The 26,636-nt window shown below is 41.5% G+C and overlaps 1 protein-coding gene across 1 annotated transcript; it reads left to right on the top strand.

The window, feature by feature from the left end:
• The first annotated feature begins 543 nt into the window (after positions 1–543).
• Positions 544–26,599, top strand: KLHL20 (kelch like family member 20). The gene is made up of 13 exons (XM_063298513.1): positions 544–721; positions 1,665–1,773; positions 3,026–3,085; positions 5,630–6,203; positions 9,106–9,264; positions 10,716–10,810; positions 11,269–11,384; positions 13,371–13,554; positions 14,958–15,101; positions 15,195–15,328; positions 15,776–15,984; positions 17,508–17,614; positions 24,780–26,599. Exons 3-13 carry the CDS (start codon positions 3,063–3,065, stop codon positions 24,862–24,864), a joined length of 1,830 nt encoding a protein of 609 aa, XP_063154583.1. The 5' UTR covers positions 544–721; positions 1,665–1,773; positions 3,026–3,062; the 3' UTR covers positions 24,865–26,599.
• Positions 26,600–26,636: the final 37 nt, after the last annotated feature.

Raw genomic sequence — 26,636 nt, 5'->3', positions numbered from 1 at the left:
GCATTTGTGATATTGTGCAATTATTCCTTGAAATAGTGAGGGAACAAACAGAATCAACAATGAAAAGCAAAATCGTCTGAACAACAATCCCCACAAAATTCTACCAGTGCGACACCCAGCAGGGCATTTTTGCAAAAACTCATTGCCTAAAATCCTCCTCTGCCCTCGGAGCAGCAATCCGTCCTTTCATTCTACATAAAGCACTACTATACATACAAACAGTACAGTAATCAGTTAAACAAGCACTTGATCTAAAACATGGAATGAGTGGGCCTGGCCTGTACCAACATTAGATTCTGAAACCCTCTCATCCTGCCACAGTTTAAGACCAACCTCGCCGCGGCTCCCCGATGCTTTCTGGCAGCTGAGCCAGCAGGAATAACCCCGTCGCCATAGAAACCGCTCAGCGTCGCTGAGGCCGGAACGTTTGAGCGGACACTTAGAGTTCTTGCACGGAAAACGAAGAGGGCAGGATTACTTCCGGCGGGTGAAGCCTGGTGGGTGGGGTGGGGCGGGGTGGGGTGGGGTGCTGGCTACTGGCAGTTTCCGGGATCAGTGGGAACTGTGGGAATCATTGCGGCTGTAGAAGTCGGGGAGGTCCTTCGTTCCTCCCACCTCCTACAGGATACAGAGTCCCTGTCGATACATGGCATTTCCCTGCAACGGCTTCTGTGCTCGCCGCCGCCGAGACTTAGAATAAGCTCCCCCTTCCACTTGGGAGGTCAGTTTCCAGGGTTGGCAAAGGCTGTGGTCGCGGACAGTTCGGGTGAGGGTAGGCTATAAAAAGAATCCATGGGGAGAAGAGATGGGCGAGACCTTGGGCTAAAGGGCCTGCGAAAGAATAACACTAGGAACGCCCAGCAAAATTAAATCAGGTCTGCCTAATTTAGCAGCTTTTTTCCAATAGCGGGCAGCTACGTGCTTTCAAGATGCCTGCCAGCAGGGTCAGGAGGTGAATGCCCTGTCTCCGGACTAAAGCGGTGTACACATTTCATAAATAAATCATGCAGTTGATTACCCTTCCATGAACCAATGTTGGCTGTATACCACCTCTGAATAGGGAATCTCTGCTTAGTTCCTATAGCTAAATGGCTATCAACAGAGCTCCACGTTTATATTTTTCCCCAACCATGTCAAGCTAATGGCCATTCCCCATATGTTATTAAAATTCCTGTTGCGGGGAATGAAAAAGTTAATTTGAATAAACCCCCAATGCACTTTAGGGGGTTCATACAAGGAGGAAATACTGGAGAGGTGCCTAAGTTGCTGGTCAGGGATGGGTGAGGTGGGGGGGAATGAGAAAGCTATCACATGAAAAATATCTGGCAGAGAGGCTCCAACTTTCATCCAGGATCTCTTGGATCAAAGGAAGGATTTGAGAAGCATTCTTTTTGAGTTTGTAAATGTCATCTGCCTTCCTTGTCAACTGCCCGGTCTCTTCTGTTCACTGATTTGGATAGCCTTTGTGAGTGCTTCTCTCTCTCTGAAACTGAAATTTCACCTGAGAAGAATGTTCAGTATCACCTTTTGGAGGTGTTCTGTGGTGTCTATGTATCTATTTAAAAACTATTCTATGTGAGCAAAACTTTATTTCAGTGCAGTAGACAAGAAAACAATGGAGTTTTTTAGAGGAAACATTTCACATTCTTGCAATTTATTTTTAGGCATCTGGGTGATACAGTCATCAGCCTTGCAATTCTCAGTGGATAAAATGAGTTGAAGGCAAGGATTAGTGATTATTAGGCTTCTGTCATACCTCTGTTTTATCACAAGGTGAGTAGCTAATTATGTTTTTTTAAATTTTAAATTTATGCATGTAATCACAGGTGGACAAATTTTTGCTTGGGATGTGGTGATGAATATAAAAATTTATTTCAGAAGACACTGCTAAAGTTTGGGCGGTTGTGTATTTGGAGGATTTTAATCTTTTAAAATTATTCATTTGATAATTTATTTGTAGATACTTTCTTGTGAAATATTTATTGTTGAGTGGGATTGAAAAAAAATTGATAGTAAGTTCCAGCACTTTGCACTATATTAAATATGCTTACTCAATATTAAATCACACTTAACAATGGTTGTAATCCTCATAAGCAATTTGTAATTGTAGCTTTAAATGTGCACAATTCTTATTGATGGCAAATCTATACATGATAATATATCTGCCTTATACATAGTCTAGTGCATGTTAGTCAGAATAATTTCTCCATGTTGGTATAAGATTGTAGCTATAAGGTTTAATTAAACATACTGTAGATTTGGTATGGTTGTACTAGCCAGTTTGGTCTAGTGGTTAAGGCAACGGGCTAGAAACCAGGAGGCTGAGTGTTCTAGTCCTGCCTTAGGCATGAAAGCCAGCTGGGCAACCTTGGGCCTACTCTTTCTCAGCCCAACTCACCTCACAGGGTTGTTGTGGGGAAAAGAGGAGGAAGAAGGAGTATTATGTATGTTCGCTGCCTTGAGTTACTTATAAAGTAATAAAGGCAGGATAAAAAAAAAATTAAAAAACTGGGAGCAGGATCATTTTGGAAAAAGATATCAGTAGGTGGAAATTGTTAACAATCCTTTACTTAGCATTTATTTCAAGTGCTACAGACTTTAGGGACGCAGTGGCGCTGCAGGTTAAGCTGCTGAGCTTGCCGATCGGAAGGTTGGCAGTTCGAATCCGCGTGACGGGGTGAGCTCCCGTTGTTAGTCCCAGCTCCTGCCAACCTAGCAGTTTGAAAACATGCAAATGTGAGTAGATTAATAGGTACCGCTTCGGTGGGCAGGTAACGGCGTTCCGTGTAGTCATGCCAGCCACATGACCACGGAAGTGTCTACGGACAAGCGCCGGCTCTTCGGCTTTGAAACGAAGATGAGCACCACCCCCTAGAGTCGGACACGATTGGACTTAATGTCAAGGGGAACCTTTACCTTTACCTACAGACTTTAATAATAATCTGACCATTTTTTAAATATATAACAAGCCATTTTAATTGTCTGTATTGTTACATAGGGTTTGTTTGTTTGTTTGTTTGCTCAGGGCGCAGCAATAATTTGAAGACTTCTCTTTGCAGTGCATGGACACAAAACCAATGCGCAGGTAATTAAAGTACTTGATTAAATAGATTGAATTGTGACATCACACTAAATTATGATGTATAATCATTGTATAGAACCCAGATAATGTTTGAGCTATCAGACAACAATAGTTTTAAGCTTTCCATTTGTCATCTTTCCTCTGAGAACAGTAATCCACCACAGTTGCCACTGCACTTTGGAAAGACAGCTTCTGATGTTAACTCTTCATGGCTTCTGAATCTCAGCTGTCAGCATCCCTCACAGTTTGTCATGCCTTTTAGAACTGCCGAAGTATCATCAAGTTGCCTATCCCCATTTAAATGCTTCAGTGTGTCCTCTGTAGATTTAAATTTTGCATCTGTGTCACTTCAATAGGTGGCAGCATTTGGCCAGTCTTGTTTGATCTTGGAACCTAAATGGAGTCAGGCCTGGTTAGTACTTGGATGGGAGACCATCCAGGAATTCCTAGACTGTAAACTAGACTGGGAAGTAAAAAAATGCTTGAAGAAGGCAATGGTAAATCACTTCTGTACAGGGAAATATCCATGAAGTTATGAAGAGTTAAGTTTGCTTCAGGGGTGGGTCTTTACCTTACGGGTTCCTACCTATGTATTTGTAGTTTAATTTGCAGCAACTTACATGCTTTTCATGTACAATTATAGTTAATCAACATTTTTTGATTAGTAATCTAATCTAGATAGTTACTGAGATTAAAACCTGAATATGCAATAACTATCTAAAATAGGATAATGGATAAGGTATAGAAAACATATTTAAATAAAGTTTGCTTGCTTTGCTGTGTGGCCTTCTGATTTGCTAGATGGCTGATTCAACAAGATTTTGCTTTTCAAACAAATTGGTTAACAAATGACTTTGTCTTCTGGTATCAGAAATATGTAAGGGTCATGCATTGAACAAAGCTATAATATGTTTTGTTTTGGAGTTATTTGTAAACATTGCCACTATGTGTTCTCCAATAAACCGTGGATACGCCTTGACTTGTTTTCCTTGCCCATATCTTTTCATACCGTGGTTTCTATAGGGAGCCCAGAAAAAAGTTGCTTCTCCTTTTACAGTAAACTTAACTTGGAGAGCCCACTGAAACTGTGACATCTTTCTGCTTGAGGAATGATATCCATTTTACTAGTTTCTTTTTTGACCATGTTATGAATTGGAAACATCCCATGGATCCTCTGTGATCTTTTACTGTTTTTCTGAGTTTAGCTGTCATAAATTCTTTGACATTTCTTTAATTTAACAGGGAAGTGCGCTGTAATTCCTGTTTTGCAGAACAATTTGGGTCATAGAGGATTGCATTGTGTAGCTTGATAAAATGAATGTTTCATTCAAGTGTACTCTTACTGAATATAAACATTCTTTAAATAAAGAATAAAAATATTCTTTAAATAAAGAAATGTATTGAAATGTTTTAGGTAACAAAAATGCCATAGAAACAAGGAGAGCAATAAAAAACCACTCCACAAGTCCTTTTAAAATCAAATTCTAGTCTTCCACATTGTAATCATACAAGTCAGAAAGCAAATATTGTACAGTAATTAAAATCCAAGCATCATCCCCCAAACAGCAGTTAATTATCTGTCCAGTTTAATGATGACAATCATATGAGTTCAAGCAGTTTCTGACACATTATCAGATAAAGTCTTATAATGTTGAACAAGTTGGCGATATGTTCTGTTGTCAGTGTATCTTATTTCCAAGTAATTTTACAAATGTTGGAAATAATGCAAAATAACCATAAAACAATCCCCAGATTCTCTCCCAGTGCATTGGAATTTTATGTTAAAAATTATAACTATAAGGAAAATTGAAGAGAGTAATTAAAATGTATTTTATTTATGCCGCCCAGTCACTTTGTGTCTGATGGGTGGCCATATAAATATGATAAATAAATAAATTTCAGTAATCTTTTTTCTCTTTTTTTAAGAGAAATTTCATAGTTACCCCTAATTAAAAATGTATTTTTTGGAATTTGAATTTTCTTCCTAGTGTTATTCCCGCGCTATGGCAGGGTCCACTTGTTGGCATATCTATCTCCATTTGACTCGATCCAAGGCATCTTCATGGGTGACGTTCACGAAAAAAAATTAAAATATTGCCCTAGAAATTAAAAAAAAAAAGAAAGAGAATTCTTATAACCCCAGTTATTCTGCTGTTTCATAGTTTCTGTTTGGCTTGTTAATGTTTTCACGTAAAACATTAGGCTATTTGGATCCTGTGAGAATATCTGGGATTACATTCATTTATTCTGAACACTTTCTTAGAAATCTGTTCAGTCCAAATCTTATATTGCCTTATTAAGGTATTTTTAGCTATAGTATGTTACACTTTCCCTTTGAATGAAGACATATATAAGCAAGTACATTACTGATTTTTCCATTGTTGAATAACTTTTATCAAAAGCCTGTCAAGATGAAGTGACTTATGACACTTCTCTAGAAGAGGTGTACTTTTCTTTCCCTTTCTGGTTTTTTAGATGCTTGTCTGTGTTATGTTTTTGGTGCAGTATTTTCTATCCATTGGTTTCACTGCTCTATTCCTTTGTTAGGTGTACTAGTAATCGAGCAGGTGAAACCGGAATGGACGTAACAAGCCGTTGCACTCTCGGAGATCCCAACAAACTACCAGAAGGGGTGCCACAACCTGCTCGCATGCCTTACATATCAGACAAGCACCCTCGCCAAACACTAGAGGTTATCAACTTGTTGCGTAAGCACCGGGAGCTGTGTGATGTGGTGCTGGTTGTGGGGGCCAAAAAGATCTATGCCCACCGGGTCATCCTGTCAGCCTGCAGCCCCTACTTCCGAGCTATGTTCACAGGAGAGCTTGCAGAGAGCCGGCAGACTGAGGTGGTGATCAGAGACATTGATGAAAGGGCCATGGAACTGCTGATTGACTTTGCATATACTTCCCAAATTACGGTAGAAGAGGGCAATGTTCAGACCTTACTGCCAGCTGCCTGCCTCCTCCAGCTAGCTGAGATCCAAGAAGCCTGCTGTGAGTTTCTGAAAAGACAGTTGGATCCTTCCAACTGCCTTGGCATCCGGGCGTTTGCTGATACTCATTCTTGCCGTGAACTTCTTAGAATTGCTGATAAATTCACTCAACATAATTTTCAAGAGGTGAGTGGCCCTAGAATTAAAGTCTGGTTAATATATGCACTGGAAGTAAGTGGCAACATGAACTATACCACAGTAGGTAAAGGTTCATTGTTTTTGAAGAGTCCTCAGCATTAAACAAAAAAACAAAACCAACTTCCCTGAAGTTAGAAGCTTCATTTAGCAAGGATAGTTATGAGCTAGAATCCTTCTTCCTCATATTATTAGGGGTTTTCTTTTTTTTAAAGGAGGAATTCTGCAGGCTCCATACCAAGCTTCTCTATTTTTAGCTACCTAATCTGTCATACAAGTGTCTATAATTTTATTATGGGTGAAAACTGAAATTTGCTTTCTTTCTTCATATATTTCAAAACAGTTGGTTGTAGGCCTCACTTACGGGATTTGATTAATGTTTGAGCATTTTTACTTTAACTGAATGGAAATGTGATAATTGCTCAAAATATGTATGATATTATTTAATTAATTATTTAATTAATTTTTATCTGGCCTTTATTATTTTTATAAATAACTAGGGCTAGATGACTTTGAATCATAATTTTTTTCATCTAAATTCTACTGTGTTATTCTTCAACATGCATAGACCAAATCTTACGACTACGCAAGTCTTAGATTTTTAAATTTTCTCTTATTATGGTAAACCTCTTTTTCTTTTATGGTATTTCTGATTATAAATGCCATAAATGTTTTTGGAGCAGAACAAATGCATTTTGACTAAGAACAATTAAATATTTTTAGTTTTGGGGAGATCCTTGATTTTTATTATCTTGAGAATGAGGGTTATGTAGAATTGTATTTAATAGGGTACTATATTGAGAGTGTAGAAGAAAATGCTTGCTAAAATACAGTATTTTTATGGAACCTAATTGTGCTATTAACTGAAAGTAATATTCTTTGGATGATAATTTTTAAATGGTGAGGAAACTATCCAGAACATTGCTCTGGGCCCATACGTAGCTGAATTTCAGCAGCTCTAAGCAGCATTGGTGGGTGTTGTCTTACAACTTTTGATGTTATTTCATAATTGGTATGTTGATTGAATATTGATTACTTTTCACCGTGTTTTTTGTACATAGTTAAATGCAGCTTGATATGAAGTGATCTGTGCAATGAATAATGGAAGTATTCATTATCTCCATTTAAAAAAAACCCACTCATCTTCTTGCTTAGATTAGTTCATTGGGACAAGATTATATCCATGTATAAAATATGGGCATAACTGGGACCCCATCAGCCAAATGCAGTTGTGAGCCTGCTAGTGCTGAGTTGTTTTCAAACAGGCTGTTTCAGGCTATATTTTGGTTGGTGAGTAGGCAGGGTCACCAGTTTCACAAATTCATATAATGGAGCAAAAGACAAAAAAACATCGTTTTGTTTCAATTATTTGATAAAACATATGAGAAAAAATAGATATTTGATTAAAATGTTAGCATTATAATTCTTGGAATAAACTGATTTGAAATCTATAACTTGCTCTGTAAACAACAGAACTTTCTAAAAGGTTATTGAATCATCGAATGTAAAGGAAGGGATCTTGGAAATATTCTTGTCTAACTGCCCTGTCCAGTGCAGGAATTCGTGACTCTGGCATCCCCAACAAATGGTCACCCAGCTTCTATTTAAACAACTCGCATAAATGATACTTTGCTGCCACAGCTGCAGAAGAAGCTACCCATTAGGATATTTTATAAGATGTTTACGTATTGCCCTTCACCAAAGATATCCTAAAATGTTTACAATTACTAATTAGAATAAAATGCATTATTTAATTTTAAAAAATCAAGAAATTCACATGGAATTTCTGTGTTACAAGATCAGGTAGATCGTATCTTTTAAGATAAATTAAGGATTTCCCCATTTGCTAAATGCATTTGACTTTTGGGAGAGAAGCAAGGAAATCTGAACCCAATCTCAATATCCTTCTCAGTAAAACTCCAGATATGGTTTTATTATTAAAACTATTTTATTTTTCATGTTAAGTGATTTTTACCCTACCTGCCTGGGAACATGGGGATGTAAAGTTCTGCAAAATTGTTGTATTTTGTGCTGCTGCTTCCCAAAAGCAGTCGACAAAAGAGGTTACAGAAAGTTACTCCAGTTGGCTTGATTGCAGTGCGACAAGATAATATCTTTTTTCTTAGTTTTGTAAGTTAGAGAAGTTACACAAGGTCCTCTTGTGTCTTTGGAGAAATTTGTTTTCTACTGCAGGCCAAGAAGGAATGCATATGTACATGTCTGCAGCTTGTCAGGAGCTTGTATTTCGCACCACTTTAGTGCTTGGCAGCTTTTGCAGTCTGAGTCCGTCTGAGGTGCACAGCCTCTGTGTGTATATTTAGAGAAGGCAAATGAAGAGGAGGTGGGATAAAGTGAGTCCATCTTGTAACCCTGAGGCACTCTGTCTTCGCCAGAAACCAAGATCAGAAGGTTTTTTTACATTTGCCTACGATACTCTGGGTAATTTTGCTTTAGGCTCTCTGTACTGTTTTTGCCCATATTACAAAGGCAGCTGCTTTATTGAAATGAATTATCCTCTCAATAACATTTTAGGATTTGGGTTGTCATTATTTCAAATGGAAAAACTGAGACCTGTGAGGACAACTTGACAAAGGTCACTCTTAACCCATAGTTGGCAAAGATCTTACATTTGTCCTCTTGGATTCAAAGCAAATGATTCTGCTTAACGACCCATGATGATTTTGAACTTACATAATTTATATTAATGGGCCAATTAATGTAAATAATTTATTTCTTATATAAAATTTTCCATATGTAAAAATGTTGCTTTAGATGTATTGTGAAATGTCTACACTAAAATCTATAGAAGCAAAAGGTGCTGAAGTGCTTTTTTCAACAGGACTTCTCAATTTCCAAATGGCTCTGCTTGCTTTAAAATCTTATGTCCATTTAGGTGATGGAAAGTGAGGAATTCATGCTGCTTCCAGCAAATCAGCTTATTGACATAATTTCCAGTGATGAACTCAATGTCCGGAGCGAAGAGCAGGTGTTCAATGCAGTAATGGCTTGGGTCAAATACAGCATTCAAGAAAGGCGACCTCAGCTTCCTCAGGTACCCCCCAAATACTTTTCTTACATGATTGCACATATGCAAACATGTTATTTTGCAGGATACACATTTCTTTATTATTTATTTACAGTGCTATTGTTTGTTAATATGAACAAAAGAAGATTGCTTGTATGAAAATGTATCTCCTTAGAATGTGAAGTAGCAGTTCATTCATCCCTATTCTGTACCAGGTGATACCCCAAACTCTGGGTCTTAAGAATTATGGCACAGACACTGGCAAGAGTAATACATCTTATATAGACATAATTTCCGACATGCTTCCAGCAGGTTTGTAAAGGATCCAGCAGGCCCACCCCCTGCAGATGGGACTTTGAGCATAAGGAAGAAGGATTTCAGTGTTTAGGCATTCTATAATGCAGCTCCACAGGTAGGCCTCCAGATGTCTGCAATAAAGGTAGTGTGAATGAGGGCTGCCACTTCTGAGTGTGTTTTGCCACTATAGGTCTTCTTTTGGCTTTCTTCTAATGAAAGAGGGAAGAGGTGGAACAGCTCTGGCAAAATACAAACTTTTCATTGGGATGGAACATGGAGCATGGGCCTGGGACCAACTGACCTAGAGACAGTAGTCTGCTTTATAGAAAGAAGGGGAGCTCTGTTAAGGGTAAGGCTCTGGTGATTACCCTGAAGTCTTCACATAGTGGTACCACTGAGTTAGTGTGCCTTCTTTAAAGTGTTAGATCTGTTCCCTACCTCCAAAGATTTATCCCCTGTGTATTAAGTGGTAACCTTGGGAATGCCATTTCAGTTTAGCCCTAGCTTAGTTAGGTTGTCATATTTGAGCTGAAATCATGAGAAATCTGGCAGCAGTTTTTCAGATGAATTTCATTAAAAGACATAAACTTTTGTGAGCTACTTTTGTGTGTCAGATGCATGGAGTGGTTTAATTGATGTAGGATTTAAATTGGGATGAAGTTGGGGTGAAGGAAGGAGAAGACAGGGAAGTTATGCAGATACAGGTTACATGTGAGACAGTACAAATAACTTATCAATTAACAATTGTAATGTGTTAAAATCCCATTGTATTTGTTGAAACCTTTTGTTGTATGTGAGTTCAGCGATTTCTTGTCCTATTGCTGATAAAGTTTCTCTTTTCCAAATTTGGCTTGTTTGTCCTGTGTGGAAGGCATTGAAGGCAGATGATGGCATATATCACCTTAGAGGAAGAGCACGTGAAGGTGCCTCTAATCTTACGAGTGTTGTTATTGAGACCTTGATGGTGCTGTTGACGTAAATGTGGGGGCAAAGTAGACATCTGGATGCCCATGTTAGCATCATTATCCTGCTGTTGTGGCTTGTGAGATGAAAGTGCCCCTATCTTAAGCATGTGTTAATTGGCAATATCACAGAAAACACTTAACTTAACCATTGGAACTTACTAGGTCTCCTGGAGTAGTATAGCATCAGATTTTTGATCCGCTGTTCTTGACTGACAGGTATTGCAACACGTCCGCTTGCCACTTCTTAGTCCAAAGTTCTTGGTGGGCACAGTTGGCTCTGATCCACTCATTAAAAGTGATGAAGAATGTAGGTAAGTCATTACTAATGAGAAATCTCTTACAGTTCCTCTTAACGTAAAATTGTGAAGTTGCAGTGTTAAGAACTATTATATCAGCCTATAGCAATCTTTGTTTTCTTTCTTATAAGACTTGTTTATTAGAAGAATATGTTTAACTTTGAAGCCTTATTCTGTCAACAAATACATATTGTAGGTAGACCAAAAAATGCATTTCTTATGCCCTGAGAGGATCAGTTAAAACTGGCATGGTCTTGGTGTTTTTTTTTTCAAGAAAACTAACATTTTCAGACAGTAAATGTTTAAAGCAAACTTCTCAGAATGTAAAGCTTGAAAAATACTCAGCTGGCAAAGTGCTGTGCTTCACTTTCTATATACAACAATATTAACAATATTAATCATCAGTATTACAAATTATACTTCAGATTAACTGTACTTGGTTTTCCTTGGGTTGTATTTTAATTTATTTGTAGGGATTTAGTAGATGAAGCTAAGAACTACCTGCTGTTGCCCCAAGAACGACCACTGATGCAGGGTCCTAGAACTCGACCACGCAAACCCATCCGTTGTGGAGAAGTTCTCTTCGCAGGTATGCATCTATTTCCATAGTTCTCAGCATTTTTGGCAGTTGTGAGGACCCTTTGCTTTTTCCTAGACCCCAAGAAATCTTTGTGCTTATGAACCTCCTAACATGGGGAAAAATATAGGATTATCACATTATCACATTTTACATTTTTATTGTCTATTTATATTTATATTTATTGTATTTATAATGATACTGAATTTTAAACTTCGTTTTTGTTGTAAACCACCCAGAGTCCCTCCTTTGTGGGGGAGATGGGTGTTGATAAAATTCGATAAATAAACAAACTATGGTGTGATGCAAAATTCACAGTGTGTCTTACAAAGTGCAGGTTCCTTGGCCAGAAATATGAAATTATGATGAAGAGGGAAAGCACAGCCAAAAAAGTTGTAACAAACTTCAAAGTGACCTGGCTGCGTTACTTTGAAAACCTTCAATAAAGGGAAGCATAAAAGGCAGAACAGTAAATAAAACTGATACAGATATGTTTTGGAGTACACATTATTTGCTGCCTTTGGTCTTCCTGCACTGCTGTTGATGTGCCTTTTTAATTTTCTCACTTACACCCATGCACACAGCCTCTCACAGCTCTGTAGAGTCATGAGAATCAACTTTCTTCCCCTTGTGCTTCACACTGCAGAGGTCACAGGGGAATCTTCCTCTAGTTCCACAAGTGAGGGTGGCTGGGAAGGAGAGATTCCTGGTCCTGGTATACCTGGAATTTATCATTAAACAGAAACACACCACAAGCAGTCAGGTTAAGACAAACAATAGACAACAATTACCACCCCTTCGTCCCCTGGTCTCTTTTGCACATCTGTGTACGCTGGCTCATGAATCCCTCACTGCCCATTTCTTGTTCCTGCAAATGGGGGGAATCCACAACCGCCATTCAGAATCATAACTCACTCAGATTTGCATTCACAGTCCCAGATTTGCTCCTGCTGAGTCCTCAGAAAGTTTCTCTGCTACCAAAACCCCAAAGAAATATCCAGATATCTCCAAGATTTAGGATCGGTGAGGATAAAGGCAAAGGCAGAGACCCCGAATCTGCAAAAGTGGCAGGGGCGTGCCAAATGCAGAAGACTGCCCCAGCACCTCATCTTCCAATCCTGTCGACTATGCCAGGCTGTTATGGGAAAAATGCCCACTTTAGTAAGGAACCAAAGTATTTGGGAATAGATGCAACAAAGTATATTTTATTGGCATGCACAACTACAGTGATCACTGTGCTCCTCAGTGAAGAAATGCAGAGGAGCCCCAAGGCTCATAAAGTTACAGATTATATACTCTGAAATTACATAGGACATACAAATGCAGTGTAACTTATAACATGACCTTTGCAACAGGAATGTAAAATCTGATAACAACATGGGGTGACCTTACTACAGGCTTACCTGGCACCTCTACATTTTGCTTTTCTAAGGAGCCTCCATGCCCTTCCTTCCTTCCTTCCTTCCTTCCTTCCTTCCTTCCTTCCTTCCTTCCTTCCTTCCTTCCTTCCTTCCTTCCTTCCTATCATCTATCTATCTGCCCATCTCAGACCAGTAACTCTGGGCAGTTGACAATAATAAAAAACAGTCGAACAGTTAAAACAATACAGAAAATTAAATATAAATACAGACAAGAGATATTAAAATCCGTCAGTGTCAGCACAACCTGAAACAGGGCCCTTCGCACACTCGGGGCACAAAGCCAGGTCTTCAAGGCCTTCCGAAAAGCCAAAAGGGTTGGGGCCTTTTCATACTAGCACCCTCTAAAATAAACGATGTATTCTATTGTACCCATATATTGCCTCCTTGCACATCATGGAAAAGACGACAATCTTCTGTCTGTTACTTGTCTTCTCCAGGGTCATCAGACAGCTGCAGTTTGCCTGCTGGGTCTGATATGCACTTCATATATACGAAGATAAAATATTATCTGCCCTCCACACTCCATATGTCTAATTATATCCTGCCATTCTACTGTCTCCCAATTTGATTTTCTCAGTGGGTGGCTGGTGTAGCGGAGATGCAATTTCCAGTGTTGAGCGCTATGATCCTCAAACAAATGAGTGGCGGATGGTGGCTTCCATGAGCAAAAGACGATGTGGTGTTGGAGTTAGTGTCTTAGATGATCTTCTTTATGCAGTAGGAGGACATGATGGTTCTTCCTATCTAAATAGTGTAGAAAGGTAAGTTCTTATCACACAAAACTTAAGGCTGCTCAGTGTATACCTGCCTGCTAATATTATAGCAATGATACATAATCAACTGCACATAAGCTGCTATTTCATTTATTACATGGAAAAGATATACCATAAATTGTAGTATCTGAGAGTTGGGAGCAGGGACACTGTGTTACTGTGGTTTTATTCCTTTCTCCAGGGGCAGTTTCAGTTGGTTTTTGGGGGGAGGAGATCAAATCCAAGGCCCCTCTTTTGTGGGGATGTCAAGACTTAACTTTTCTATTTAACATCTACATGAGACCACTGGGCACGTTCATCCCATGAACGTTATGCAGATGATGCTCAGTTGTGTATCTCAACCCCAGGCCAAACAAGTGATGTCCTTGAGGTCCAGGCCATGGCACCTGGAGGCTGGTGAAGTCTGGATGGGGAGAAAAAGGTTCAGTCTCAACCAGAGGAAGTCTTTTTAAGATCATCATGCTATTTACTAATTATATCTCAGCATATTGCTTAATAATAAATACAGTATAGAAATTATCTGCTTTTTCATAGGCATTTTGTATTATTATTAAAATGACTTGGGATTTTTCTTCCTGTTCAAAGAAATTATATAGGAATTTTAGATTCCTTTTAAGATAGAAGTAGGCAGTCCATGCCTGCTAGAATAACTTCAGACTAAAAATAGGCAGCGCAGCTTCCTCTCACGTTGACCGAGGAAACATACAAAACCTTTAATGTAATCCCAAAATTATGCTTCATAATAACAGTAGAAAACAAAATAAAGAAACAATTCTAGATCTTTCTACACTGGCCTGTAAAAGAAAAATCAGAAAATCGTAACTTGGGCCATGTGGGCGACAAGACCCTGCCAATTTGGTAGTATCTTTCCCACCCCCACATACACACAGTGTTTGCTCCCCAGAAAGACAGCTCTTGGCTGCCAGATTTCCCCACCTCTGAATAGGTGGCTTGCATTAATACTATATGCAGTTTAAAAACATAAGCAGTCTTAAGATCAACTACAAATCAGCATTAAAAACAGCAGTTTAAACTCACGTAAGGCAGACCATACCTTGAAAACCATGAGCAGTCCAGAGAAAACCAAGGATCAGGTAGTAAAAGCTTCCAAGAGAAACAAGAACAAGAACTTCACCTCCTTCCTCTTCTCTCCCTCCCCTGGACTGAATTACCGTCAAGAGAACCAAAGTTGTTTATTTTGAACAGAAATACTACCCTGAAAATAGTTTTGCTTCCTAGTCCGTTATTTAATCTCTATCTAGGTGAACTCTTAACAATATAGATGAAAAGCAGAAGTTTCAAGAGAAGAAAATACAGAACTCATAAGAAAAAAAGTGAGAACTTACAAGGTACGTGCCATGAAGAACTGAAATATATATTTTTTTCCCCAGATATGATCCAAAGACCAATCAGTGGAGCAGTGATGTGGCACCTACCAGCACTTGCAGAACCAGTGTTGGAGTGGCAGTACTTGGTGGATATTTGTATGCTGTAGGTGGTCAGGACGGTGTTTCCTGTCTCAACATCGTTGAAAGGTATTTTAAAAATCGAGCTGGAAATTGAGTTCCTTCAGGAAGGCAGCAGAATTAGTTTTACCAGCAGTGAGATGTTCTTTCGCTTTGTTTTAGGTATGATCCAAAAGAAAACAAATGGACTCGTGTAGCTTCCATGAGTACTAGGCGACTTGGGGTGGCTGTGGCTGTGCTAGGGGGCTTCCTGTATGCTGTTGGAGGCTCTGATGGGACATCGCCTCTGAACACAGGTATTTCCCATACACGCTCAGTTTACTTTCATCCTTTTGCTGCTCAGGGATGCTAAACAATGAAACAATTGCTTTCAGTGTTACTGAGAAAATAATTGAGCGTATAAGCAGGAAAGACTATCTCTTTACTGAGTTGTCACACCTCATTAATTCTTCATTAAGTAGATCAGATATCTCTGTCTGATAGGCAGTTTTCCAAGATAAATCTGTCGATGCAAGATGCTACTTTTCTATCACTCTTCTGTGTTTCTTGGAAACATCTGATGGGCCCCTGATATGAACTGAATACTGAATTAGATCAGCCTATAATCTGATAATTTCCAATATCTCATATAATCTTCTGATTATACCCTTGCTTCAGCTGCTGATGTCTGAGGGGGGTAGACTGTGTTTTGCTATTGTTAGATGTCTTTATTGTTTGACCAGTATCATAAAAACCATCCACAGTGGAACGCTACAACCCCCAGGAGAATCGCTGGCATACAATTGCACCTATGGGAACGCGACGTAAGCACCTAGGGTGTGCCGTGTATCAAGATATGATCTATGCTGTGGGAGGCAGAGATGATACTACTGAACTCAGCAGTGCTGAGCGATACAACCCCAGAACCAACCAGTGGTCCCCTGTAGTGGCTATGACATCACGCCGAAGTGGGGTAAGGTGTTTCATTGGTTGGCTGCTATTCCTCCATATCTTCCATGATTAGACTGCCAAGGATTAAGAGACTGTTCGAGAAGGCCCAGTTTCAGAGGAGTGCAAAGGCTGACAACAAAAACCTTAGAATTTAGAAAAGGAAAAGGTAGCACAGCGTTGGTAGTCTTGTTTTGGGGAAATGTGTTCATTTTGTGCACAGATAGCAGAATGAACTTGGACCCCTGCCTCCATGTTAATATGTACTGTAATAATGATTTATATAGCATCAGTTTATGCAATATGAGAGAGACCATTTTGCAATGTTTTTGTCCCAAGTGTTTTATGTATGTATAAACTTAATTACAGGTAGTCCTCAACCTACCACCTTTTGTTCAGTGACTGTTAAAGTTATGACAGCACTGAACAAATGGTGATTATGACTGGTCCACGGAGTTCTGGCCATCCCAGCACCCCTGCAGTCATGTGATCACGGTCTGGGCACTTGGCAACTGGTTCACACTTACGACCGGTTGCAGTGCCCCACAATCACACGATCACCATTTGCAACCTTCCCTGCCAGCATCCCTAGAAAGTCAGTGGGGAAGCTGTCAGGGAAGGTTGCAAGTCGCTGGGATAAGTCTCCCCCACCTGCACACCCTCTGCCAGCCCCCCTGCTCTTGTGCCGCACTGGCCACTCACACCCCCCCCATGCACCCTTGCGCACCCTCCCCAACTCCAGCCATGCCTCTCTTGCACCCTCCCCGACCCATGGTGCCTCTCTTGCACCCTCCTGCACCATGCCTCTTGCACACTCCTCACACCCAACCCGTGGTGCACCTCATGTACTCCCTCGCACCCTCCCCGACCCTCCCTCACACACCCTCCACAACCCGTGCTACACCATTCGCACACACCCTCCCCAACCTTCCCTCACATCCTCACACACCCTTGTGCACCCTCACCAACTCTCACCCACCCCCTCGCTCCCTCCCCTACCCAGCAGCAGCCATTTATCTACCTGCTGGCCATCCTGGGACTTGCAACTTCCTGCCGACTTCGCCACTGACTTTGATTGTAGGAACCAGCAGGAAGTTGCCTCGCATACAACCATGGGATTCAGTTAACAATGACAGTCGGGATTGCCGTCACTAAGTGATGCAATTGTGCTTTATGACCACATCATTTAGCACCAGAAATTCTGTTCCCAATTGCCGTCATAAATCGAGGACTACCTGTATTGGAGACTAGACCTACATGTGTTGGGTACTATATACATGAAGGTGCTGTGACAGATGAGCTTGGAAATGCATAAACCAGCATAATCTTACCTAAAATGACCTGTAGGACATATGATATTGGTAGATGTAGTCTGATCAACAAATTAAGGCCAAATTGCTTTCCATATTACCCCTTTTCAGCCACTTTTCCACCAAAAGAAAAGCATTGCAGTACATTTTCATGAATTTTCCCTTTGAAACACCGAACATCAAAAAGCATCCTTGCAGCATCCTTACTGACATAAGTAACAGAGATATTATTTTTTAGGTTGGGCTTGCTGTGGTGAATGGACAGCTAATGGCTGTGGGAGGCTTTGATGGCACAACATACTTGAAGACAATTGAGGTATTTGATCCAGATGCCAACACGTGGAGGTAAATTAACTTTTAAGCAATGACAATGAGGGCATGTCACACTGCATTTATTTCAACATGTTATCCTCTGATTATACAATCAATCCCTGAAAATAACGGGTGAGTTCACATATATGCTGCAAGCTATAAACTAGGGAGTACAAACTATAATGGCTGATTTCACACATTATACTAAACTGTATGTGTCCAATCCTAAGCATGATGGTGCCAAAATACAAAACATGTTGTGATGTCACAACACAAGCTCTGCCATTTTCATACTTGCATCATTGCATGCAAGTAATTAAAAGGCAGAATTTGCATCATGACCACATTTTGTTATCCCCCCACTCAAACTCCGTATGCATTAAACCAAAGCCAAGTAAATCAAATTTATAATGTCTGTACAAACCAGCCACTCGGGGTTTCAGGTCAGGAGCTGAATACTCAGAATTCATGATCTGTGATTTCTGAAATGAAAGTGAGTTTGATTAAAGCAGCATAAACATGTGTATAGTATTACCAGATGAATTCTGGGACAGTAAGGTAGAGAAAGGGGCTCCATTGGCAAAGTATTTATTATGTTCCAAAGTTAGTTACTTCTATTTTTTTTTTATTTATCATATTTTTATTACCGCCCATCTCCCCCACTCAGGGGACCCTGGGCAGTTCACAATAAAACAGTATAAAATACAATAAAATCAAAATAATATCAATAAATACACATATAAAATATAATAAAATCCAAGTGATGGCAGATCTAATTCCCCCCAAAGGGGACCGGAACCGGTCCTGGCAGGACTAGGGAACCAACCAGCCCCAAGAATGGCTCTTCCTTTCCCCACTCTAGGCATGGTGACAAAACCAGGTCTTCAGCTGTTTCCTGAAGTCCAGAAGCGAGGAGGCCAACCTCACTTCCCGGGAAAGGATGTTCCAAAGGGCAGGAGCTGCTGCAGAGAAGGCCCGCCTGGACCCCGCCAGATGGAATTCTCTTGCAGACAGGGTCCGTAGCATGCCCTCTCTGCATGATCGGGTGGGACAGGTTGATGTAACGGGGATGAGACAGTCCCTTAGGTAACCTGGCCCCATGTCATGTAGGGCTTTAAAGGTGATAACCAACACCTTGAATTGGACCTGGAAGCAAACTGGCACCCAGTGCAGCTCGCAGAGCAAGGGAGTAACATGTGCTGATCTTGAGGCACCAAAAACTGCCCACGCGGCTGCATTTTGGACCAGCTGTAGCTTCTGGATAGTCTTCAAGGGTAGCCCCATGTAGAGCGCATTACAGTAGTCTGTATGGGAGATGAAACCTGACTGAAAGGGGTCTAGATAATCCGCTTCCTCCGGGATCCTCTGAAGCTGCAGTGCCACCATCTTCTCAACCACCTTCCCCATAAAAGGGAGGTGGGAGAGTGGACGAAAATTATCCAGCGCGGTAGGATCCAGTGATGGTTTCTTGAGGAGGGGGTGCACCAGCCCCTCCTTAAAGGCTGTTGGAAACACCCCCTCCAGCAAGGATGTATTTACCATCAACTGCACCCAACCACACATCACCTCCTGAGCTGATCTTGTCCACTTCCTCAGGTCCAACAGGATCAAACTGTTCCCAGATAACTGGTTAAGTACGTTCCCTAGGCATCTCCCCAGACCCTGTTTCACGCTTGGGAGTCCAACAGAGGGAATCCGAGCAATTTTATCCTGCAGATGCTCCGAAAACTCCTCAGCACAGCCCTGTAGATGATTTTCCGGGACACTTTTTCCTAACGGGGATCATGTGATCCTAAACAGGGCTGCTGGGTGGCATTCTGCAGATGCAATAAGAGCGGAGAAATACTGACGTTTTGCCGCTCTTACTGCCACAAGATAGGCCTTAATTGCGGCTCTAGCTTGTATTCAGTCGGATTCGGTCTTTGTCTTCCTCCAGCGGCACTCTAGACATCTCTATATCTGAATATAGAATAAATTATAAGAGAATTATAATATATCAGTTGTGGAATTCAGCCTTCTTAACACACAATGTGAGCTATTCTGGAATTCTATTTTTTTTAAGGCATAACTGGATTTTAAATAGAATCCAAATAATTTTTTTTAATCCAAATAGAATACTCAGTGCATTTAAGAAGTAATATTTGATTGAATTCTGCATGTTTGTTGATAGTGTCATTTCAAAGAATCTACTGTGGAAAAAAACCTTTTCCATACTTGTGTTTGGTGGAACGTCTACTTTAATACGGAATTGCTGTGTTTCAGAACATGTAGAACCAGGTTTTACAGCAACCTGGTCACAGAGAACAACTTTTATATGCATTAAGTTAATGAATGAATAGATGAATAGATAAAACAATTTCCAAGGGCAAGAATGAACATTATTTTATCTCTTCAATCTGTTATCTGCTTTCTGAGAAAATCAGTATAGACTGAATGCCTGGCTAGATGGCAGCATGACAAAATTGTCTGATATAAAAAAGCTAAAAGCTGAAGGGTAGACTGGGAAATTGAAAAAGGAAAAAATTGAGAACTCAACCATCCCCTCCCAACCTGCCCAGGGATGGTGGAGAGCTGTTGGGGCCCCTCCAGTGTGAATGAGGACTCCCTCCTGGGGGTGAGAGACAAGGGGGGGAGTCCAGGAGTGTTTGATGGTGTGGGAGAGCACTCACCTCCTGAGTGAGAGTCAGGAGGTGAGAGGGAGTGAATGAGATGCCCCCCAGTGAGAGAGGCTGAGGTGGGGGGGCATAGTGAATAGTGAATGGGTTGGTGATGGCTGGGTTCTGACAGCGCCGAGAGCGTGAGCTGGTGCACCGGAGGACCTGCCATTGCCCTGTGGGTGATTGGGTTTGTGTGAGGGTGTGTAAGTGGATGGAGGGACTTCTATTTTGAACTAGGGACTCCAGAGGTCCAGGAGCGGGGCCAGATGGATTTGAAGTTTCTGGGGACTGTAGGGTGGGTCATATCATTGAGATGGTGACAGGTAGGGGATGTTATGGTGGGAGCCGGAGGGCAGGCCATCTTCGGGGAAGACACCCCCAGTGTTTGTTACTGGTGGCGTGTTCTGGCCCTCTGCACTCAGACCCAGGCCCTGGACAGTGGATTCATAGGGGTCCCAGCCTCCAGCTGCTGCTGCTTAATGCCAGGTCAGTCAACAACAAGCCCCACTCATACGTCATTTGTTCACTGAGGAGGGGGCAGATCTGGCATGTATTACTAAAACCTGGCTGGGCCCCGAAGGGGGTGTGCCTCTTTTGGAAATGTGCCTGGCCGGGTTTACAGTATGGCATCAGCTGAGACACCAGGGCAGGGGAGGAGGGGTGGCTGTTGTCATCCGAGAGTCTTTGGTGGCCTTCAGGGGCACTGCTGCATAAGTAGCCAGTTGTGGGGCCCTGTTTTTCAAGTTGGGTTCCCAAAAACAGTTGGGAGTGTTGCTACTGTACCAGCCTCCCTGCTGCATAGTAACCTCCCTGCCTGAGCTGCTGGAGGCCATCTTGGGGTTGGCAGTGGAGTTCCTGACATATGGTTTTGGGGGACTTCAACCTGCTGTCCCTGGGGAACGCCTCAGAGACAGCTTGGGAGTTCATGGCTACCATGGCAGCAATGGACCTGTCTCAGATTATTTGGGACCCAACTCAAGACAGTGGTCTCACCCCGGATTTGGTTTTCTTGTCAGAGCAATGGCAATGTAATCTGAGGAGAGAGTTACAGCTGTCCCCATTGCCATGGTCAGATCATGCCCTGGTGGCGCTGAGATTCTCTTATGCCGCCCCCCTCTGCAGGGAGGCAGGACCCATTTGATTGTTCTGCCCCCAGCAACTGATGGGCCCGGTAGGGTTTCAAAAGGAGCTGGGGGTTATACCCAAAGATCTGCTGCACAGTCCAGTGGAGGCCCTGGCTGCCGCCTGGAATAGGGAGGTGGCCAGGTCCTTGGACAGGATTGTGCCTGTACGACCTCTCTTGCCCCATCGAACCCGACACTCCCCATGGTTTACGGAGGAGCTGAGGGGTCTGAAGAGGGTTAAGAGATATCTAGAGTGCCTGTCCTAACAGTCAGGAACCACACTGAGACAAGGAATAGGTCTCTAGTGTTTTATTACTGCTACATTAGACAGAAAATCCTAACAAACTGAAGAAGCGTGGGAAAAACCCAGACAGATAAACCCCAAAAGTCAAGGCGGGTCTGATCTGTGTCTCTTTGAATGGCTGCTTAACCCCTCAGTACTACGCATGCGTTTCCCCCCCTGGATAGGGGCCCCCTCCTGCTCACCATCAGTACTCATGACATCGCCACTGGAGGAAGACAAAGACTGAATCCAACTGAACACTGGTTAGAGAAGCTATTAAGGCCTACCGTGCGGCAATAAGAGCAGCAAAGCGTCAATACTTCTCTGCTCTTATCACATCCGCAGAATGCTGCCCAATGGCCCTGTTTAAAATTACTTGATTCCTTTTGGGGACGGTGGGCCCAGTGACCCATCTACAGGGCTGTGCAGAGGAGTTTTCGGAGCATCTGCAGGATAAAATCGCTCGGATCCATTCCAAGTTAGACTCCAAGCGTGAGGCATGGTCCATGGAGATACCAGGGGAGCGTACTTACTTAGTCATCTGGGAACAGTTTGATCCTGTTGGACCTGAGGAAGCGGACAGGATCCTCCAGACAGTAAATGCCACCACATGTCATCTAGACCCATGTCCCTCCTGGCTGTTGAAAGCAGCTCAGGAGGTGACATGTGGTTGGGTCCAGGCAATGGTTAATACATCCTTGAGGGAGGGGGTGTTTCCAACTGCCTTTAAGGAGGGGCTGGTGCACTCCCTCCTCAAGAAACCATCCCCGGACCCTACTGTACTGGATAATTTTTGTCCAGTCCACCTCCCCTTTTTGGGGAAAGTAGTTGAGAAAGTGGTGGCATTACAGCTCCAGAGGGTTCTGGATGAAACGGATTATCTGGACCCCTTTCAGTCAGGTTTCAGGCCCGGATATGGGACAGAAACGGCATTGGTCACACTTATGGATGATCTCTGGTGGGAGCAGGATGGTGGCAGTGCATCCATCCTTGCTCTTCTTGACCTCACAACGGCTTTCGATATCATCAACCATGGTTTCCTTTTGGGTCTGCTCAGGGAGTTGGTGGTGGGCAGCGTGGTCTTGCATTGGTTTACCTCCTTCCTCCAGGCTGCTCCCAATCGGTGTTGATAGGGAGCGAGAGATCCGACCTCGACCCCTCCTTTGTGGGGTGCCACAGGGCTCGGTACTCTCTCCACTCCTTTTTAGCATCTACATGAAACCGCTGAGTGAGATCATCCATCTCCACGGGGTGAGGTATCACCAATATGCTGATGATACTCAATTGTACATCTTCATCCCAGGTGAGGTAAGTGATGCTGTGTCCACCCTCTCTTGGTGCCTGGAGGCTGTAGGGGTCTGGATGGGGAACAACAGGCTTCTGCTGAACCCTGGTAGGCGGAGTGGCTGTGGGTTAATGGCTCTTCCGTATCCAAGATATTGTCATCTTTGGTTCTGGATGAGGTTGCACTACCCCAGACAGACCTGGTGCGTAATCTGGGGGTCCTCCTGGACTCATGGCTCCTGCAAGAGCAGGTGGCAGCTGTGGCCAGGAGGGCCTTTGCGCAGCTCCATGTTTTGGTCTAGTTACGCCCTTTCCTGGATCAGGAGGCCCTTTGAACGGTCACTCATGCCCTTGTTATCTCCCATATTGACTATTGCAATGTGCTGTACATGGGGCTACCCTTGAAGAGTATCTGGAAGCTACAACTGGTCCAGAATGCAGCTGCATGGGCTATCTTTGGCGCTCCTAGAAAGGTGCACATAACACCTCTGCTATGCGAGCTGCATTGGGTGCCAGTTTGCTTTCGGGTCCAATTCAAGGTGTTGGTTATCACCTTTAAAGCCCTACATGACATGGGGCCAGGCTACCTAAGGGACCACCTCTTCCCTGTTACATCAACCTGTCCCACCCGGTCATGCAGAGAGGGCATGCTACGGACCCTGTTGGTAAGAGAATTCCGTCTGGTGGGGTCTAGGAGGCGGGCCTTCTCTGCAGTAGCTCCTGCCCTCTGGAGCACCCTACCCCTGGAGGTGAGGTTAGCCCCCTCGCTCCTGGCCTTCTGGAGGAATCTGAAGACCTGGCTCTGCCACCTGGCTTGGGGCAGGGAGCGGAATAGTCATGACTGGGGATGGCTAGTGCCCTAAATTGTTCGTTTCACACAAGGACTGAATTAGATCATAGCCATCTGGACTTTATTTTTATCTATATTTATTAGTTATTTGTATTTGTATTTTATTTAGTGTATTTTTATATATTGTAATTATATTATATATTTATTGTTTTATTGATTATTTTGTTGTAAACCGCCCAGAGTCCCCCTGGTGGGAGGAGAAAGGTGGTGACAAGTTATATTCATTCTAATTTTAAAAATATTCTACTAATCAATCTATATGCAGAAAATTTGAGAACATGCAAGATTTGTTGCTAGCCTACTAATTGCATTTTAGCACATGCAAGCATGAGTGCTGCTTTTTTCTTATCTTATTCCCAACTTGTCTTTAGCTTTGCCCAAACATCTAACTAAGCCACAGAGGCGCAAGAAAAGAACTTAAAAAGGAGAGAAAGCAGACCATGAATTCATCAAAACTTGACTATTGACAACTCACTTTGGTTTGTTCAACAAACCTTGATTACAGTCATGGCTTAACATGAGGTGTGACCATAACCAGTTAACAGCCTACTGTATAGGAAAAAATCATTTGTTTTGATGAATAAGGTGTAGTCAATAATTGGTCTTCTAAAATAGTAATTTAAAAATTTGCCTGGGAAAACCAAAGCTCATGCTAAAAACTTTCTTATTCATTATGGCATTTCATATGATTTTATGGTTTTAGTATATTTTTTTATTGTATTTTGTTATATCCAAATTTTAATTCTTTAATTCATCGTAGTAGGTATATAAAATGTTAGAATTAAATGCATAAGGTTTGTGAGATGTGATGACAAACCTTCTCTCATGACTGTACACAAGCTTGTTAACATAGAAACCATCATGTAAATTTGCATACATTTAATATACATGGCTTTCTGTGTCCCATTTTCTAATTTGATCCCAGTGGGCTTTTCAGCAGTCTTATCTGTGATTCTTGTATTTTCTGTAATAGAATAAGCATACTCTATTTCTTCTGCAGGCTGTATGGAGGAATGAACTATCGTCGGCTTGGAGGAGGTGTGGGGGTTATCAAAATGACCCACTGCGAATCCCATATATGGTAAAAAGCCAAAGGGAAGAACTTGCCTCTTTACTCATTCCAACTGAAACTTTTGAGTTAGGTGACTTTAAGAGCCCTTCAAGACTCTGGTAAAATGAGATCACACCTATTTTCTTTGCTGTGCCTCTTCCTTTGGAACTGTAGTGGATATTCCAAACATTTGCCCTCTTCTCTACTACAATTAAGGAAGATCATGCTAACCAACTGCAGAAAACTACCTGGAACAGTAATTTCCTTGTCTTTGTCTCCCTATCCTAATGTAATTATCTTTCTGATGGAACTGGAATCTATTGTTACTCCAGCATTAACTAAGATCCCAGATATATGTGAGTTCATTCAAAGAGCTAAGCCTGCGTGAGAGGGAGACAAGGCCTCTCTTCAGCCAAAAGAGCAATGTTTCTCTAAAATATCATTTGCCTTTTTCAGAGAAGATATAACAAAGTCAGATGATCCTCTGCAACTGCCTTGTTGTAAAGAAAGTGGCCTACAGCCTATTCATTTCAGCAGGATGAGCGATACATTTTATTAAAATAATACTGTACATTGTACTGAGTGTATTGGACAAAAACACTTTATTAAAACTGAGGTTTGCTCCATTTAATTCATATCATATACACACACCCACACACACAAAGCACAGAGCTATTAAATAAGGGCATCAGTGTTACTCAGAAATCTTCAAGAAGAACGAAGTATTGCAAACTCATGATGATCTAGTTACTGGAACAAGAAATAGAAATATGAAACTTTTAGCACAATTTATGAGATGGTTTCCACAAAGCTAAATAGAAGTAATTCAAGAACCCACGTCTAGTAAAATTTTGTTCTAGTGCCATTAATTTCACTGAAATTTGTGTACAACTTTAGATGCGTTTCACTGTTGGCATAGTGGGAACATATCTCTTAATACCCAAATAAAAATCTGGGCTGTAATCTTGCAGTATGGATTAAAGAAAGGGAAAAAGTATCCTCAGAAGTAGTTAATCTATTTTATTTCCTATTAATTCCTACTTTAGAGCATTGCCTTAGGTACTATGCTTACTCTGACTTAAATGTCTGAATTTCTGGATTCCAAGGCATAAGGCGGCCAGCTTTACTATGCTTCTGAAAGAAGTTATTAGAATATTAGGACTTTCAGTTTAGCTTTCCATATTTATCCTTAAGATGTAGTTTTATTCTTTTGAAGAAGTCTAGACCAGTTTATGGAAATTGGATTGTAAAAATGTATTTATTACAACAATGCCAGCATTGCAGCTGAATCAGGCAATTTAGGGAGAAAGGATAGCTGTGTATAGCTTAAATTTCAATTAGGTGATCACAACCCTTAATTTGATATGACCATGACACTGGCCAGTTCCTATAATTCCAAAAGCTGCAAAAGAGTTGATAAACTGCTTTGATCTTGATGGATTATAACCATTGGAAAGAACAAGTGAGACTAAAATGTCTTGCTTTCTCCTTTATAAGAAACTCAAGCATCTTCAGTGTCTACTATATCTATTCATGGGGTGGGGTGGGGTGGGGTGGAGAATCAGAAGTCAATTTTTAGGAGACATTACTTGAGATGATAAAACCTTTTGCTGTAAAGGTTGGCATTCTTGTGTTTACATATTGAACATTTGCACCTTTATGAAGAAAAAGTATTCTGTAAACAATTGTTTACATATCATTTATGCTTTTTCTAGCATGTTAACTTGTATATATAGGGTTACTAAATAAAATCTGTGTGTGTATTCTGTTCTCTCATGACTCCTGCATTTGCCCAATTGAAATTGT

Source organism: Candoia aspera, chromosome 3 (genome assembly GCF_035149785.1).
Source record: "Candoia aspera isolate rCanAsp1 chromosome 3, rCanAsp1.hap2, whole genome shotgun sequence".
Taxonomy (NCBI): domain Eukaryota; kingdom Metazoa; phylum Chordata; class Lepidosauria; order Squamata; family Boidae; genus Candoia; species Candoia aspera.
The sequence above is the reverse complement of the archived record's forward strand: the minus strand, read 5'-3'. Positions and strand labels throughout refer to the sequence as shown.